The sequence below is a fragment of the Dermochelys coriacea genome, chromosome 16 (assembly GCF_009764565.3).
Source record: "Dermochelys coriacea isolate rDerCor1 chromosome 16, rDerCor1.pri.v4, whole genome shotgun sequence".
Classification (NCBI taxonomy): domain Eukaryota; kingdom Metazoa; phylum Chordata; order Testudines; family Dermochelyidae; genus Dermochelys; species Dermochelys coriacea.
Genome location: NC_050083.1, coordinates 21714557 through 21730241, shown reverse-complemented (window position 1 = coordinate 21730241; position 15685 = coordinate 21714557). Strand labels below are relative to the sequence as shown.

Genomic DNA, 15685 nt, shown 5'->3' with positions numbered 1-15685 from the left:
CTGGTTTACTGGGGCTAGACAGGCAACGCATGGAGGGAATGGGACCAGAGGCCTAGCTGTGAGTACAGGGTAGGGGCGCTCTGCACAGGAAGCATTTGTTCCAGACTCTTATTTCCAGCGTGGCAGCTCAGCTCTGGGCTGATTTATTCACATGCCTCCCCTAATAGCCAGCGCCAGGAAGGCACTTTGATTTCTCATGCCTTTCCTTTTATGGGGCTGCAAATTGGAAAATCTGAGGAAAGTGGTTTCTTTAACTGCCTCCCCCTGCTCGGAAAACCCACAGCCCTGATGTGGGCTCCTTGTTCCCCACTTTAATTGTGACAATATTTTAATGAGCCTGTCAGGAGGCATCCAGAAGGCTGAGCATCCAGCGTGTCAGAGCAGGGATTCTGTGTCAGGACTGGCACCCAGGCTGTGTCTGTGCACTGGGTGCAGCGGCCCACTGCTGGGGTCTCCCCTCGCCCCTGGGCTGTAGAATGCCCGCTTTGGGCCTGTTGGAGTGCCCATGGTTGCTGTACTTCTCCCCTGCAAGGGGGCAGGTTTGCCCGGCGTAGGGGTGGATCCCAGCCGCACACAGTGTCTCTGTTCCTGGGATCTAGTTTCTTGGTATGTGTGCTGTAGCCAAAGGTATCACTGTCTCTGGGGCCCTACAGGGGAGGGGGCTGGTGCTAGGGGGAGCATGTCTGATCAGTCATCCCTTACTTCCAGGACTAACTTGCTTCCCTGGCACGCACCTTGGTGCTGCCATTATCTTAGTAAACCCTGGGCTGTTTGCTCTGCTTTAGAAAATTCCCTTCTCCTAAGTCTATGCACTTTGGAACTTTCTTTTGTATCTTGTTCAACTGTTCTCCTGGTGTAGGGGGAGGTTCCGAGATCTGTGCCCCATGTCTGGCATCAGTCTAACACGGCTGTGTCCAGAAGAGTAGGGGTGGGTGCAAGGTGGAGCGTGAATGTCCTCTGATGCCTTGGTGCTGTTCTGAGTTTCACCAGAGATCAGGCTTGTGCCAATCCTCCCCCTTGAGACCTTGACCCTAATATGGTGGTTTCTAGCATCTCCCCTTCGATCTTTTTGTTTCTGTCTAGGAACATCCTCCCTCCCACTAAGCACTTGAAGAGACCTGTAGTTGTGTTGGAGTATTTACTCCCATAGAAGACTAATGACTCAGACAGCAGAAGCCAGGTCAGGTTGCCACCCAGGGCCAAACAGAGTAGTATCTGACTGATTAAAGCTACAGGAAACCTTACATAAAATAGCTAAATAAATCTTTAATATTTCTAATTGCAAATGTACAGAAATTGCACGTCCACATCATCTCTTTGAACACCAACAACTTTCTCTGTACATTATTATATAGTTTAAAAGAGGCTGAAGGAGTTTCAGCAAACACTTCCACTTTGCTTTGTTTTTAAACATACTTACAAAAAAGGTTTTTTGTTTGTCTTTTTCGTCATAAGAGAATATAAAACATAGCGACTGCTCATCAGGAACTATTATCAGCCTAAGCAGATATACAGAGAGAGGTATATCTTAAGACACAGTGATGGATGATAAAGGAATATGGGATCATGGAGACTGCACTTTGGGTACCGATAGTTGATGCAGAACCACATAAAATTTACAGCAATGTCACACTTCACGTTACCCGTGAAAGTTAACGAGCAAAACCAAAACCCTGCTCCAGCATTTGAGGATTGTTGTAGACTGTCCATGGGTTGGAAAGCCCCTGCTCAGCAGATGAACAGGTTTCTCTCTGGCCCAAATTAGATATACTCCCCCTCCAAGAAAAGAAAATGACAACGCTTCTCTGCACAGCATTCACACAAGGGTGCCCGTAGCTGACCCGTCAGGTGGGGGGCCATTAGCGCAGACTCTGCATCTGGCTAGAAGTGAACAGCCTCCCTTCTGGGGCAGTTCAAGGAATCGCTTGGGAATTAAGGAACAGCAGCAGCCGCACTCGCTTTAGATTCCAGGACAAGAAAGGTGGAGTTGGAGTCCCAGCTCACCCTGAATACAGCCCCTTTTGGGGCAGGGCTGCAGCATGCCAGAACAGGGATGGAAGAGACCCAGAGGTGATCTGTGAGGAGGCTGGGCCCTGGAGATCAGTGCAGGGTTGTTCCCCCCTCTCCCCCCCGTACATTTGCTTGGTGCTCTCTCAGGGGAGGGTAATGAGCTTGGTGGAACTGATGAAGCACAGCTGTTGTCACCCAGGTCCAGCAAAGCCCTATAGCATGCCTGGGGAAACCTCCAGTCTATTGATTCCAGCATAACTTGGTGTGTCCTGCATCTGGCAGTAAGTTACCCAGCTGTCCTAAAGCGGGGAGCCAAGACACTGCTCACAATTCCAGGAATGCTCTAACAGGGACAAGCAAAAACCACAATGCTGAAGGGACAGAGTGCAGACTTTCAAGGACCTGTTTGGGTGGAGGGCATTTCTGCCTAATAGATTGGGGGGGAAGCAGTTGGTTACTAAACTGTTGTAGTTGGTAGGAAGTCTCCCTGGAGCTTCTGGCTCTGAACTTAAAGCACAACCCCCGCTGTATTAGACTCATAGCGTGCAGCAACCATGGGATATTTCACACCCCAACGCCTCGCACGTTTTCTCTCCATCACCCCAAATCAAAACCCTGGATCCATCCCAGCCCCCAAGGGGCAGCTGAAATCTGAACCCAGATCTGAATTTGCTTACTTGAGCCCACCTCTGTTTAAAAACAAAAAAACCCAAGCAAACCAGCAGTAGAGACACTCAACTCCTGCCCAAATAAGCAGCACCAGAAGTAAATTACTATATACAACTGTTAGGTGAATAGGTACATTACAGTCAAACACCAAGAACATATGCAAAAAATTGTAAGACTTGCATTAAGATAAAAAATCTGTGAATGTTTGTTTTGTTTACACAGTTACAGTTTTTGCACTAGAATAGGCTTTTGTCGCAGAAAGCACGAGAACGAAAACAGCAGGTCGCATGATGGTCAGTAGAGTGGTTGTTTTACTCTCTGTTGCTGGGAGCACCTCTGCAAATTGTCTCTGGTATTGCTATGCGAAACACCAGGCTTGAGGACAGGAATTGCACTCACACCCTCACACACTGGTGTGCAGCTTATAAATAACAAAACCCACAAACTGAAGTAACACACTTAGAGATGGGCCTGAACCAACCTCCAGATCTGGATCCCATGTTTTGAAGTTTAGGGGACATCTCTACAAAGAAGAGATTTCTTCTGGGACTGAGTTCCTTTTCATACTGGCTCAGGAAACTACAGATCAGAAGGTGTCAGATCCGGAAATGTTAGTTTTTTAATAACTGCCTGTGGAAGGGTTTAGGTTTTTCTGCTACACCAGTAGCACACTGTGCATGCTTCAACTGAGATTTTGGTGTTAACCAAGAGTTTGTAATGTAGTCCCTAAAAAGTTTTGGGAGCAATGGATTGGCTCAGGGCTGAGGAGTAGGTTAAGATGTATGGTACTTAGCTTCAGTACTAAATAGACAGGGGATCCCCCTGCCAGTTCTTAGGGTGAGCACTGAATTTGCATCCAAAAATAATTCCCTGAAGTTTCCATGTAAGAATGGAAATCAGTGCCTACTATGGCACCCATTCACCACCCCTTCCTAGCATTCTATGTGAAACAGCTTCCATCTTTCATAGGAGGAATATTTCAGACCCTAAAAAAATAACCAGAGCTAAAAGTACATCTCCGGGCACCAGCTGTTTAAAAAGAGTCTTTTTTTTTTTTGCAGGGTTCTTTAAAGGTATTTGACACTGAGACAAAGGCGGGTGTAAGCATATGTATCAAATTGTTCATAGTACCCTGTATACGCCTAACCTGTCTGGGTCTTTCTCCAGGGGCTGTCAGTTTTGTAAGCTTCTTCAAAGCCACTTGTGCTAATTCTCCAATATTCAATGGTCACTTGGCTCTGAGGAGCTCCTCTTTTTGGTCTTACGTTCATGCCACACTGTGAATTTAAATCAAGAGATGGGACGGCATTCTTTGCGTGTGGAGAGCTTCAAGCGCAGACAGCCCGTCAACCATCCAAAGTCCGGAGCTGCAGAAGTTGCAGCCCTATGTGACTTGGGCTGGGGGGTTCCGTGGAAGAGAAGCTTTTAGAAAAAAGCAGCTTTAACTTTAAAATAATCCCCTCCACAGTGAATCTTTTTAGGATTTGCGGTGGCAGGACAACAGAGAAATGCAAACATCCTCCTGCTAGCACAGACTGGAGTTGGGACCTAAGCCTACGCACAATTCAGTATCCTAGTCCCTTCTGACTGTACATTTAAACAGGGCACTGGGCAAACTAGGATAAGCATACAGCAAGTATGTGCTCCTAATGGGTGGAATAGGCAGATGTCCTATACACTGTACAGTGGCATCCATGTCTCAGAGAAACCATCTCTCTGGGTCTCCGTATTAATGACCTGTTCTGAGACTGGAAATCAAGAAGGACTAACTTTAAAAAAAACAAAACAAAAACAAAAAACCCTGCACTGGCAGCAGGTCAGTGGCATAATCCCCCTCTAAGGAGATGGCCCCTCCGCTGAGCAACACACGTCTGAATGTGCCGAATCTACTTGTTTCAGCAGTTAGGAAAGTCTAATCCTGGCTTATGTCTGCACAGTGCCTCCTGACCATGGGAATTTCGGTGGCTGCTGCTGTTCTTGTTGGTTATTCCCTTATGACCATGTTTTACATTCTTCGAGGCTGTTAATTTCCGTGCAGTGCTCATTCCCAATTTAAAGAGGACAGTATTCCAGAAAATGGGCTGTATTTTTTTCTAATGCATACTGTGAAAGAAAAGAAATACAATTACCAATCTTCATGTTTCTTCAGGGTTTTTCTTTTTCCTGAATGTTTAGCACATACCTTTGCATATAGCACCCCCGCCCCCCGCACAAATAACCCTTCCTTTTCCGATCAAGCAGCCACATCCTAAACAAATTCTGGTGTAAAACCGATTCCACTCCCTGAATCGTGATGGGGCTTCAAGACATTTTTTGGAGTGATTTTTGGCTAGTAACCCACACTTCACAACCCAATAGCTAAGCACCTGGGTGAGATGAGTGGACATGATATTTGCTGTGTTCAATAGCAGGAAGTTTAGTGGAATGCTACTCATGTGGAACTTCTCATTGTGTTATATTTGTGACAAGGTAATGTGTCCCTCTCTCCCCTCCTTAGATTGCCAAGAAGAAGCTGCACCTAGAAATAAAGAAACCATCCCTAGAACACCAGCTCCGCTTCTCTGCTGGTGTACAACAGTCTCACTGCCTTGGACACAAGCCTGCACCAGCTGCACTGGCTTGGCGTCTGACTAGTAGGTTGGCAAAAAGTAAAGCAAATACAGAAAGCTGTTCTCTTGCTGCAAGGTGCCATCTTAGGTGTAATATGCATGGATTCTCCAGTGAGCGCCGGACTCCTACAGAGGTAATACTTGCTGTGACACTGCTTAGCCCAGCAATTCTTGCTAAAGGGCTATTCACTCCCCTCCCAGGTGACCTGCCCTGTTGTCTATCTGTGCCAGCATTCCTTTGGCTCCCACCCCGCACACATAGCGAGCTTTGTCCTTGCACTTCAGACCCTACTCTCCTGAGTCACTCGGATTTCATTCAAACACCAGTTCTCTTGTGTGAGCATCAAACTGACAGTGGCCCAGGAAATCTCTCTTACTGAACAACGCCGGGGGAAAGGCTTGTTCATGGACCAGTGCATGGAGCATACTCCAAGCAGTGCACCGGAGCGATGTGCTGCAGCCATCCCGACCTGAAGCTACACAGAATGACCCACCAAGCAAACTAAGTGCCATGGCAGAGCATTTCCTGACCAGGGCTGGAATCAGACTAAGTGGGTTTCACAACGATACATTCTCCTCCTCCACTGAGCTTTTACCCGCAGGAACCCACCACTGAACATACTTTAACTAGCCTGAGTGGCCTGGCGCAGGCTTTCCCAGACCCCTTTATTTTGCTTACTGTCACGCCAAGGCCATTATTATGGGCCAGGAGGAGTGTGAGGTGTGTCCTGGGGGCAGTTGGAGAAGGAAAAGGTTAAACATTAAACACTGACTTAAATCCACCAGTGACAGCAATCCCCCCATATACGGAGCTCTCCTTTTGCCACACATTTCACACAACTCGGTCTTTTGGTCCCCTCAACTTGCTGGCGTTGGCGTCTCCCACCAAGGAGCAGTCAAGTGCGCTGTCTGCAGTAAGGAGCTGGTTCCTTGGGGAGTGGGGAGGAAAGACAGCAGCCATTCTCTGAAGCACGGCTCACCCCTGCTGCTGCGCAGTCTTTCAGGCCAGGCCTCCTCTCCTGCAGCAGCTCCCTCCGCGGGTTAACAATTGCTGCTGTTTCTGAATTCTCCGTTCTCTGTAATCTGTAATTTAGTTGGGTTTGTGGGGGAGATCCCGTTACGTGTCTGCATGCTGTACCTCTCTTTCAGCTGAGTAAGGGCACTCATTAACCGTGCGTTGGCCGCATCCAGTGAAGCAATACGTTTCTCCTGCAACCAAACAGAAAGTGGGGCACTTTCAGTGAGCATGCCTGTGGAAACTGCCTCCATGATACCTCATCTCTTGGCACAGGTGTGTAAAAGCAGAGTCAGCTTTGGTTTAGCAAACCCAGGGAGGATTTGGACACAGGTCCTGTTTTACAGGAGCTTGCAGTTGTTGGGGGTTGGACAATTTGAGTAAACGGTACCAGTTCAGAGCCAGGGGTATTGGGAAATCTCTGTCCCAAAGGACAATGTTAACAGATACCACTGCCAGCCCTGCCCTCCCTGGGCCAGCCTCTCTGCAGATAACAGCTCGGCCCACACAAACTCCAACATGTCAGGCTTTCCAGCTAGTGGAATCGGAGCTAAATTCATTTCATCATGTTCTAATTGACTCTCAACAAAACAGAGATAAAATGGCTTCTATTATTCTCCCAATTATACAGCCGTGTGCCACACACACTTTTTTTTCCTCCCACTCAACAGCAGTTAGACTGAGGATAAGGTTCATGTTCTAAAACCCAATTCTCTCCTTCAATGGTTATTCATATCCATGTTTAATTGATTTTGTTTTAATGGATGTTGATTGTTCAAACGCCTCGCAGCCTGCCCGGAGAGCTGCGACGGCCGGGTCCCATTTCATGCTGAATACAGAGGGGGCAGAGTCCAGCGTTATGACAAGGATGGGTGCCAAGCAGTCCTGTGCTGCCATCTGGTTCTGACACCATCTCCCTCTGTGAACTTGGGTAAGTCACTTAACCCTCCCTCCGTCGTCAGTTCCCCCAGCTGCAGCCTGGGGATAGAAATACTTACCTGAGGGATGCTCAGAGGCTGGACTGGTGACGGTTTGTGTATACATGGCTTTGAATACCGTTCTTCCCCGCACGCAATTCTAGCACTGAGGCTTATCTTAGGGTGGGGTGGAACCCAGAGGCACAGAAACTGGTTACAAATAGGAAGGTGACGCTCATGCTCTAGGGTTGCAGCTGCAGGGTCCGGAAGGGACCCCCAGGGTGTTCTGGGTTTGGGGTTTTTTTCTTCCTCTGAAGCATCGGGGCTGGCCACGGCCGATGATGAGACACTGAACAGGGAGCACCAGGGCTCGGAGGTAGCCCTGAGCATTCTCTCTTCCAGGCGCTTGGCCGGCTGGTTCTTGCTCATATGCTCAGGATCTCACCGATCCCCATGTGTGGGGGTGGGGAAGGAATCCCCCCCCGGATTAGACTGGCAGGGATCTTGGGGCTTTTTGCCGTCCTCTGCAGCGTGTCGGTACAGGTCACTGGGCATATCTCACTTCATCATTTCCCTGCCATGGCCGGGGCCTCAGGAGGGACTGAGGGCCACCAGTGCCTATTGTCAGCCTGTGGCCTGTCCCAGTCTAGTCACCTGTGGGCTGTAATACTTTGGATTTAGGGTGTAGGTACTCGTCTGAGGAATGTGTGCAATTCCGTTTTTAATGCTCCAACTCAGAGCAGGTCCAGCACTAGTTCCTTTAGAAGAGCAAGCAGACCTTATCAACACTGAATTGTGGTGCTTGCTCTCCGGGACGTGCGCCTCACAATGGGAGGCTGCGAGCAGTCTTTACTCAGGAGTAGTGCTCATGGAGATCAGGATTTGGCCAATTTAAACTAGAAAATCAAAGTAGATCTTTGTTTCCACTCATTGCTCCAATGGTAGCGCATCCATGTAGGAAAAGAGTCCAAAAGGAAACGCCAGCAAATGGGCTGTGTCTCCTTAGGGGGTTAGAATCTTTAAAGCACTGCCCAACAGAGCTGGACACAGATAACTGAGGCATGCCTGTGTTGTAACCACTGCTCTCGCTCATAGTTAAAGCATCACCGATGTAAAGAAACGAGTGAGCCGTCACCTTCAGCCTGATCCATAGCAGTGTATGGGCCATGGATCTGTCTGAGTTGTGCACGACAAGTGAGAGCATCAAAGGGCATTTTGGCAGAGTGAGACCACGTTGATATCTATATTTCTGCCCGGAGCTCTCTGGGCAGCAGCAATGAGGAAAGACAAAAGTGTGAAGTTTGGTGGCGAACCCACCTGAACGGGTGAAATTTCACAAGGGAGAAAGTATTAACTTTCTGTTCAGTTCTGCTTTCCTGGGACCTGTTCAGGCCCCTGCCCAGCAAGAAGGGAGCCTCTTATGCTGGTTGATCAGCGGGGTTCTTAGGTGGCCGTGTCTGGACGATGGGGGGAATGATTGGTGCCTGGCCCGGCTGTGTGAGATTCTGAAGCAAGCAATGCTTCTTAGTGGATGGGATCAGGTGCCCTCCTCTGAACTCTACCTGTGCCCCAGGGAAAGTTCCTAAAATCCAATTTAAAAAGCTTGCCAAGCAGCGCTGGAGGCTAGCTCTGAAAGGAGGAGAAACAGGTAGTGCGTGAGGGCCAAGGTGAGGCCGAGAGAGTCAAGCACACTTTGCAAGTTACAGAAGGCATGCTGTCGATAGCTGTCTGTTAATGGACTCCCGTCTCTCTCCTAGGCTCAGCTTGAACACTAGAGAGGTGGATGTGCTGATTTACTAGTGCTGAACAAATGACTGTAAAGATAAACCGATTCCTTTTCACCAGGTTCTCCTTGCTCCTTTCCCATTTGCTACCCCGTAAATCATTACTCAAGAATGGTGACTCAGTCCATGATAAATAGGGTCATTAAGCATGTAGTCTAGAATAGTGGGACCTGGCTGCAGATGGTAGCCAAAACACTGATCTTCTTTTCTTGTGTTCAAACTAGAGCAGAATGTCAGCATCCACAGCCTCTCTCTCAGGCATTGTTTCACACCCACAGACCTTTGCCCCCACTTTTGTACCCGTTGCTAATTGTGGCCATGTGTATTTAATGAGCTGAGTTGTGGGAGCTACAGTTAGCTAGGAAACTAGCTTCAAATATTTGTGCCTGAACAAATAGAAGCCAACACTGGAATTCTCTCCTTATCGGCAGCTCATTGGCTAATAGGAGCCTCTGCAACTGTTGGGCGGGAAGTTGATCGTTTGTCAGGGGGCTGAGGTAAAAGCTCAGCTCAGGCAGATTTTCAACAGTGACTAGAGGAGTCTCTCTGCTGTCCCAAGCAGGAGAGAGCAGCTGGGTCCTACACATGACCTGCTAATGGAAACAGCTACCTTTATGCCAAATGCCTAGAGAAGGAGAAGAAGACTCTTTCTGTGCCTCTCCCGCCATCCAGCTGCTCAATGGAAAGGGGACCTGTGAGTGATGTCGGAAGTTTGTACCGTCTTCCTACAGGTAGATACCTGCTCATGCTCTGAACTCTTTATCAGGGCTCTTTAGTCATTCGATGGGGCGTGCAGCCCCGAGAAGGAACAGGCTACACTACCCTACTCGAGGGTACATGTTCTCTGTACGGTACTTTCTTTATATTGCTCCTGGCATTTCATGGGGAAATGCCTTCGTCACTAGTGCATGGTAGGTGACTTTCTGACCTACACCTGCTTGCTTCCCTTTTCCTCCATCTTCCCTTCCCCTCTCTGGTGGCTTTCCAGGACACCTCTCTCCATCCTGCAACACCCATGGCCAGTAAGCACAAACATCGGAGAGTTTCCTGGTACATAAAGGGAAGGAGTGACTTTTATAATCCTGTCATGGTAATTTCTCCCCAGAGATCTCCCTGCAGTTACCAGTGGGCATGGGATATAGAAGCACCTGAGCAGCAGGTGGTGATGTTATCCTGTTTGTGCACCCAAGGGAGACTAGAAAGAGACAGGCTTCCACCATTAACTCAGACTCCTCTTGCTCTGGGTTTAAATCAGCCCCTTCTAAGGCTACACTGAAGTTGAGAGGGTCCCAGAATCCCCCAGCTCCATTTCAGCCTCCCCATACCCTCACTATCTTCTGCCAGGGAGACAAAGGTCTGAGCCCCTCTGATGGATAGTGCTGTAGCTATGCAAACATCATGATGGTAATAACAACAGGCCAAAACCTTACCTGTGATCTGGATTGACATCAGTTTAATGCAATGTTCGCTTTGCCCCCTGGGACAGTAACAATGGGCTCTGCACATCAGTGGGGATCGTTTTCCCCCAGGGCTGCTGTACATCCTGACATTAAAAGGGTACTGACCTGGGCATCAATAATCTTCTGTTTGGAATCCACTGCCGCCTGCATTTCTGCATGATCTTTCTTTAATTCCTCCTCAACCGACATCAATCTGGCAAGAGAACCCAGAAGCAAACGTTTAGTTCCAAGAAGCAGAGAGTCTAGCTGCTGTTATTAAACAGTGCATCGTGCTGCTGCAAGGAGCTTGCCTGGGAGACCAAAATCACCTCTTTGTGCCCAAAACAAGTAGAGCATGGGCAGCAGCAGTAACCTCTTCCCTCCCGCTGCCAGCCTGCCCTGGCCCTGCCTGGAAGGACAGACTGGCCCATTCCAGCTCCTTGGCTGCTCTTGCTGAGGCTGCCGGCTGCGTAGTGGATTTTGTGATAGGGACACCTGTATATTAGAAACTATGCTCAGACCCACCCATGTCCAGCACCTAGCCAGCAGCTGGGAATGACTCTGGCTTACCCCTGGCCATTGCAGGTTAGCTGTGAGTGCTTGCCTGGAGCAGAAAGGCACTAGGCACCATGTTAGAAAGTGCTAGTTCCCCAGCTCGTCCTTCATCCCTTTCATGCTCATTTCAGTTCTTCAACGTGCAGAGTGGGTCAGCCCAGCACAGCTGCCAGCTCTCTGGTGACCTAGGAGGCTGCCCTAGCAGGGGGGTGAGATTGCTCTGATCACCTCTTTGTGGGATCCAACACCCTGAAAGGCAATGCCCCGCTGCAGAGAGCATCCAGGTGCAGGAGTCCATTAATTGCACGTGCTAGGATCTATAGCGGCTCTGTCACCTCCAGCCACCACGCCATTAGTCTGGTAGACATTTAAATCAGCCTCCTGGGATGAATGATTCAGATTATTTCTTCCCTTACTCCTTGACAACAGAGGAAGCAAAGGGTTGATTTACATCTCGAAAGCTCAGAGCGAGGGTGAAATACCAGGCCAAACCACTGGGAAGCTCTCACCTCATATCTCCCCCCCCCCCTCGCCCCCTTCAGGGAGCACAAAAAATGTTTTTTTCACATGACATTGTCGGCATTCGCACACACAGCAGCCCACTTTCAGGAACGTGGAATTTCTGCAGTTAAGATCAGAATAGGGCTGGGATCATGGAAAACGGCTGGCCCTGAGAGGCTTGTTGGTTAAAAAACAAATCAACCAAAACTCTCTGCTCCAATAGTTCAAAACCGGGCTGTTTGCTGTCTGACTGTTAAACTACGCTAGATGTGAGCAAGCAAAGGATGAGGTGGGAAGGGAGGGAGCTTTACAGTAGCTGATTTAGGAGAGCAGCTAAAAGAACGGAACGGGTCTAGCTTGGCTAACAACAATGACATTGGGCCATAACAGCCTATATGTACGTAAACACCACGGAGGCAGAGGGTTACTTGGGATGCCAGCTTGGAGTAATGAGATGGAAAGGAACATTCAAACTTTCCTGACCGTGAGAGATGTCTGCTGGAGGCATAATCTCCCAAGGGGAGAGGCAGAAGCCCCATTGATTTGGGTATAGAAAACAGGACAAAATAACATACTGAAAGGGAAAATCCTACCCTAAGCCCAGAGAGCTGGGCTGGGTTCAGAGGTCTCATCCATCTCTGAATTCTACCATTCCATGAACCAAGCAAATCTATGGATTCTGTCATCCTGAGCTTTACAAGAGACAGGTGCCCCTCCAAAGGGGCAGAGGGTCGCTGGAGAAAAATAGCTGACGTTTGCAAACCTGAGGTTGGAAAGCACATGGGAGTGGGTGAGGGCCCCTCCATTTCCAGCTGGATCCCAGGAAATGGAAAAACAGTGAAAAGCTAAAAGTTGCCCAGACTTGCCTGCACCTCAGAAGAAGTTTGATTCTCTTGTAGCTTGGGGTCAGGGCTGAGTTCAGAACTACTTCCCCGCAGCCCAAGAAATACAGATTGATTGAAAATGTAGTGCTTTGATGACTGTGTATTTTGCATACAACAGTGTAACGCCACTGACTCCCATGGGTTATGCTAAGGGTTAATCTGGCCCAGTGTCTGAAGTGCTTCAGAGCTGACACAGTGCTATGTAAATATCAAAGTACTTTTACAGCCCTGCACCAGGAGCTACATTCAGATAGCCCAAGCTCCTGGAAGCTTAAAGAGTTTTGATTCAGCCCATTACTGAGAGAGGAGCTAGCTGGAAATTTCACACGTGGTTCCGGATTTAGCCTGTAAACCCACAACCTGCTCTGAATTTGAAGGTTTCCTGGATCCATAGATTCTAAGGCCAGAAGTGACCATTGTGATCACCTCATCAGACACAGGCCATAGAACATCCCCCAATACTTCCTAGAGCAGATCTATTAGAAAACCAGCCAATCCTGATTTAGAGTGTCACCGATGGAGAACCCACCATGACCCTGGCAGACTTGTTCCAATAGGCAATTACTTCTCCATTAAAAATGTATGTCTTATTTCCAGTCTAAAAGAAGGCACAAATTTCCAGTTGGTTGGATCCATCCCAGATTCACACCCTTCACTACTGGGCATAGGGCCAGTTGTTCATCTTTGGACATCAAAGGCCTTGGGCACTGCATTACTCCTGCACGTGAGATGGGACTATATGACGAGAGGTTTCAGGGCACCATTTCCAGGATATCCTGTTGCCAGGCTTGGATGTGGCCATTTTGAGTGTGTAACAAATAGTGTTAGACAGCACTGTCCATCCTAAAGCACTCTGCAATCTATAGCTAGAGATGCCACACTCCCCCTACGACTAGGGCGACAGAGGGCAGCAGAGAGTGGGCCATAGTGTACTGCACACCAGTGTCAGGAGAGGAATTATGGCAAAGAATGTTTAGCGGGGACTGTCGTGTTGTTGTGTGCCTGCACAGCACCTAGCACAATGGAGTTCTGCTCCATTACAAGGGCTCCTAGTTGCTACAAACAGTAATTACGCTCTATTCTTACAATCCCCCACCCCTAGAATCTTGACTGTTCACACAGATTGAACATATTCACTATGTGGTAGGCCTTCCTCTAAAGGCTCATCAATAGAGGATAACCACCTACTATTGCAACCAGCTAACAGAAGGTTATTCCTTGCTTAAGAGGTAGAGGGCTGTGCTGAAGACTTGTGATGAACCTTGTTTGTAAGATATCATTTGAGAGACCCACACAATGACCTGCCTTCATTTCGCTACCTCAGAAGAATTAAACTGGCCCTCATGGGTTCCAGGAAAGCTTGCTGCTCCCCTTCAGCTGAGCTATAGCATCCTGCTTGCTTACAGCTAGTGCGGGGTGAGGCTAGAGTTAAAACACAATGAGGTACTAGTGGCTGCCTGTTGCTTGAACGTGTAGTTTCTATCACAACTAAATTTATCCATTTTATTAACAATGACATAAACCAGCTTCTATTCCAGACTCATTGTTTCCTTTATTAACACAATCCCTAACTATTTTGGGGGGTGGAGGGGAGCTAAAGCTCCCAGGCTCCCTCTTGTCTACATGCAGCTACCTCCTTGCTACAATCATTTAGATGTTGGGGTTTCTCTCTCTCTCCGCCCCCCACCATACCTGCTGATGATCCCTTTCATCTGGATCTCTTTATCTTCCTGCTGTCTGCGGAGCCGCTCCTCGCTCTCCTCCAGCCTGGCCTGGTACTCCAGCATCAGTTTCTGGGTTGTCTCCTCCTGGCATTTGAACCTGTTTTCATACTCCTCCAGCTTCTTGTTGGAGATGCGGAGCTTGTCCTGCAGCACCACCAGGTCCTGCTGGTACTGCAGCATTCAAGGAGAAAGCACAAGGCATTTTTATTGCTAGGGCTTTTCCCTCACCAAGACTCTCCAGTAACCCAGTCATGCCCATCTCCTCGCATTAGACTAGCTGCAAACCCGCATAGGAGCAACCCTGAATAGCTGCTCAAAACCTTCTCCTCTTCCATCTTCTCCTCCAGACTGCACGAGGAGTGGGGCTGCCCTTCTGCTGGGATGACAGGTCACTGGCAGGTGCAGAGAATGGTTGGTTAGTGTAGTTTGGAACTTAAAATGAGGATGCAAGTTAGCTCGACTGCCTGGCAAATGTATGCGGGCAGCTGCTCAGACTGAACAGCAGTGCAGGGTTAGACACAGCCAGGTGAGGCAGCACGGGTGGGGTTCTGGCTTCAGGCATCTGCTCGTCAGGTCTGTGTAAATCAAGGGGTGGCACTGTGAATTCTGCACATGCTTGCATCTGAATCCAGTCAGTTGGCATTCTAGGAAAAGCTGCCTTCCTATGGGTTCATACGGCCCGAGTTTAGGGACAACATTTGAGACCTGACTGTCCGGAAGTGAAAGCCTTGCAGCCCAAGCAACAGCTCATTAATAGCGATCCCTGCATGGTTGGGCTCCAGGGCAGCAACAGCCTTAGAGCTCACAGCACCTGTAGTCAAAGGCCAGTGAAAATGCTCATTAAGGAGCCATTCTTCCAAGTCTAGGGCCAAACCCAGAATGAATCCGGCACTGTTCCCACTAAATCCAGGCCACGCCTACAGGCGCAGAGGCTGGGTTGGGTTTTGGTGGGATGTGCTTAGTTCCAGAATGTGTTACATTTTGTTACCCAGCTGGATTTTCTGCACAGATGCACCCAGCTTGGAAACCTTTTCAAAAGGTGCTAACCCTGCCCCGGAGGGCTATATGGAGCTGAAGCTATGGCAGGCGTCACCATTACACACAGCTGGACCCAAGGGTGACTGAGAACAGCGGAGACCATGCTGATCATGTGAGCTCAGCGAGTAGCACTTTCGATGCTGAATGGTTATTTGCTTTTTTAAAGGAAGCGTTGAAATATTGCAATGAAAGATGCTGGTCTGGCCACCCTGGAGACTTAAGGTCTCAGCACAGGCAGCACCAATGAAAGATTCATCACGCTGGCCTCTGTCAAAGCGCCTCTCTGCAGCCAATTCAATCATCCTCCATGGAGACTGCCCACATTGCCAGCTGCTGTCGGGGTAGGTCTTGTGAGGCTGATACCTGTTCCCTGTAGCCATCAAACTCAGTGCACATGGGCCATCACGCAGCCAGCAAATGATAACCACATTTGGCACATACCACAGGAGTTACTCTAATTGGGCCAAACATTCCTATGGGATTTGCTCTAATAAACAACCATCAGATGCCCCCACAGGGCATGAATGCCCCATTGTCTAT

General features: G+C 48.8%; 1 protein-coding gene across 28 annotated transcripts in view; it reads right to left on the bottom strand.

Annotated features, from left to right (window-relative positions):
- Positions 1-1246: 1246 nt before the first annotated feature.
- The window catches only part of LOC119844076 (DAB2 interacting protein), a 494149-nt gene continuing 479710 nt past the window's right edge, over positions 1247-15685 (bottom strand). For 24 of the 28 annotated variants that reach the window (XM_043498921.1, XM_043498917.1, XM_043498923.1 and 21 more), the window contains 3 exons: positions 14076-14278; positions 10570-10657; positions 1247-6497 (listed from right to left, as the gene is read on the bottom strand). In XM_043498921.1, coding sequence (XP_043354856.1) covers positions 6330-6497; positions 10570-10657; positions 14076-14278 — 459 coding nt within the window. In that variant the 3' untranslated portion in view covers positions 1247-6329. The remainder of the gene's footprint in view (positions 6498-10569; positions 10658-14075; positions 14279-15685) is intronic. The other 4 variants (XM_043498919.1, XM_043498925.1, XM_043498922.1 and 1 more) reach the window with 2 other exon arrangements.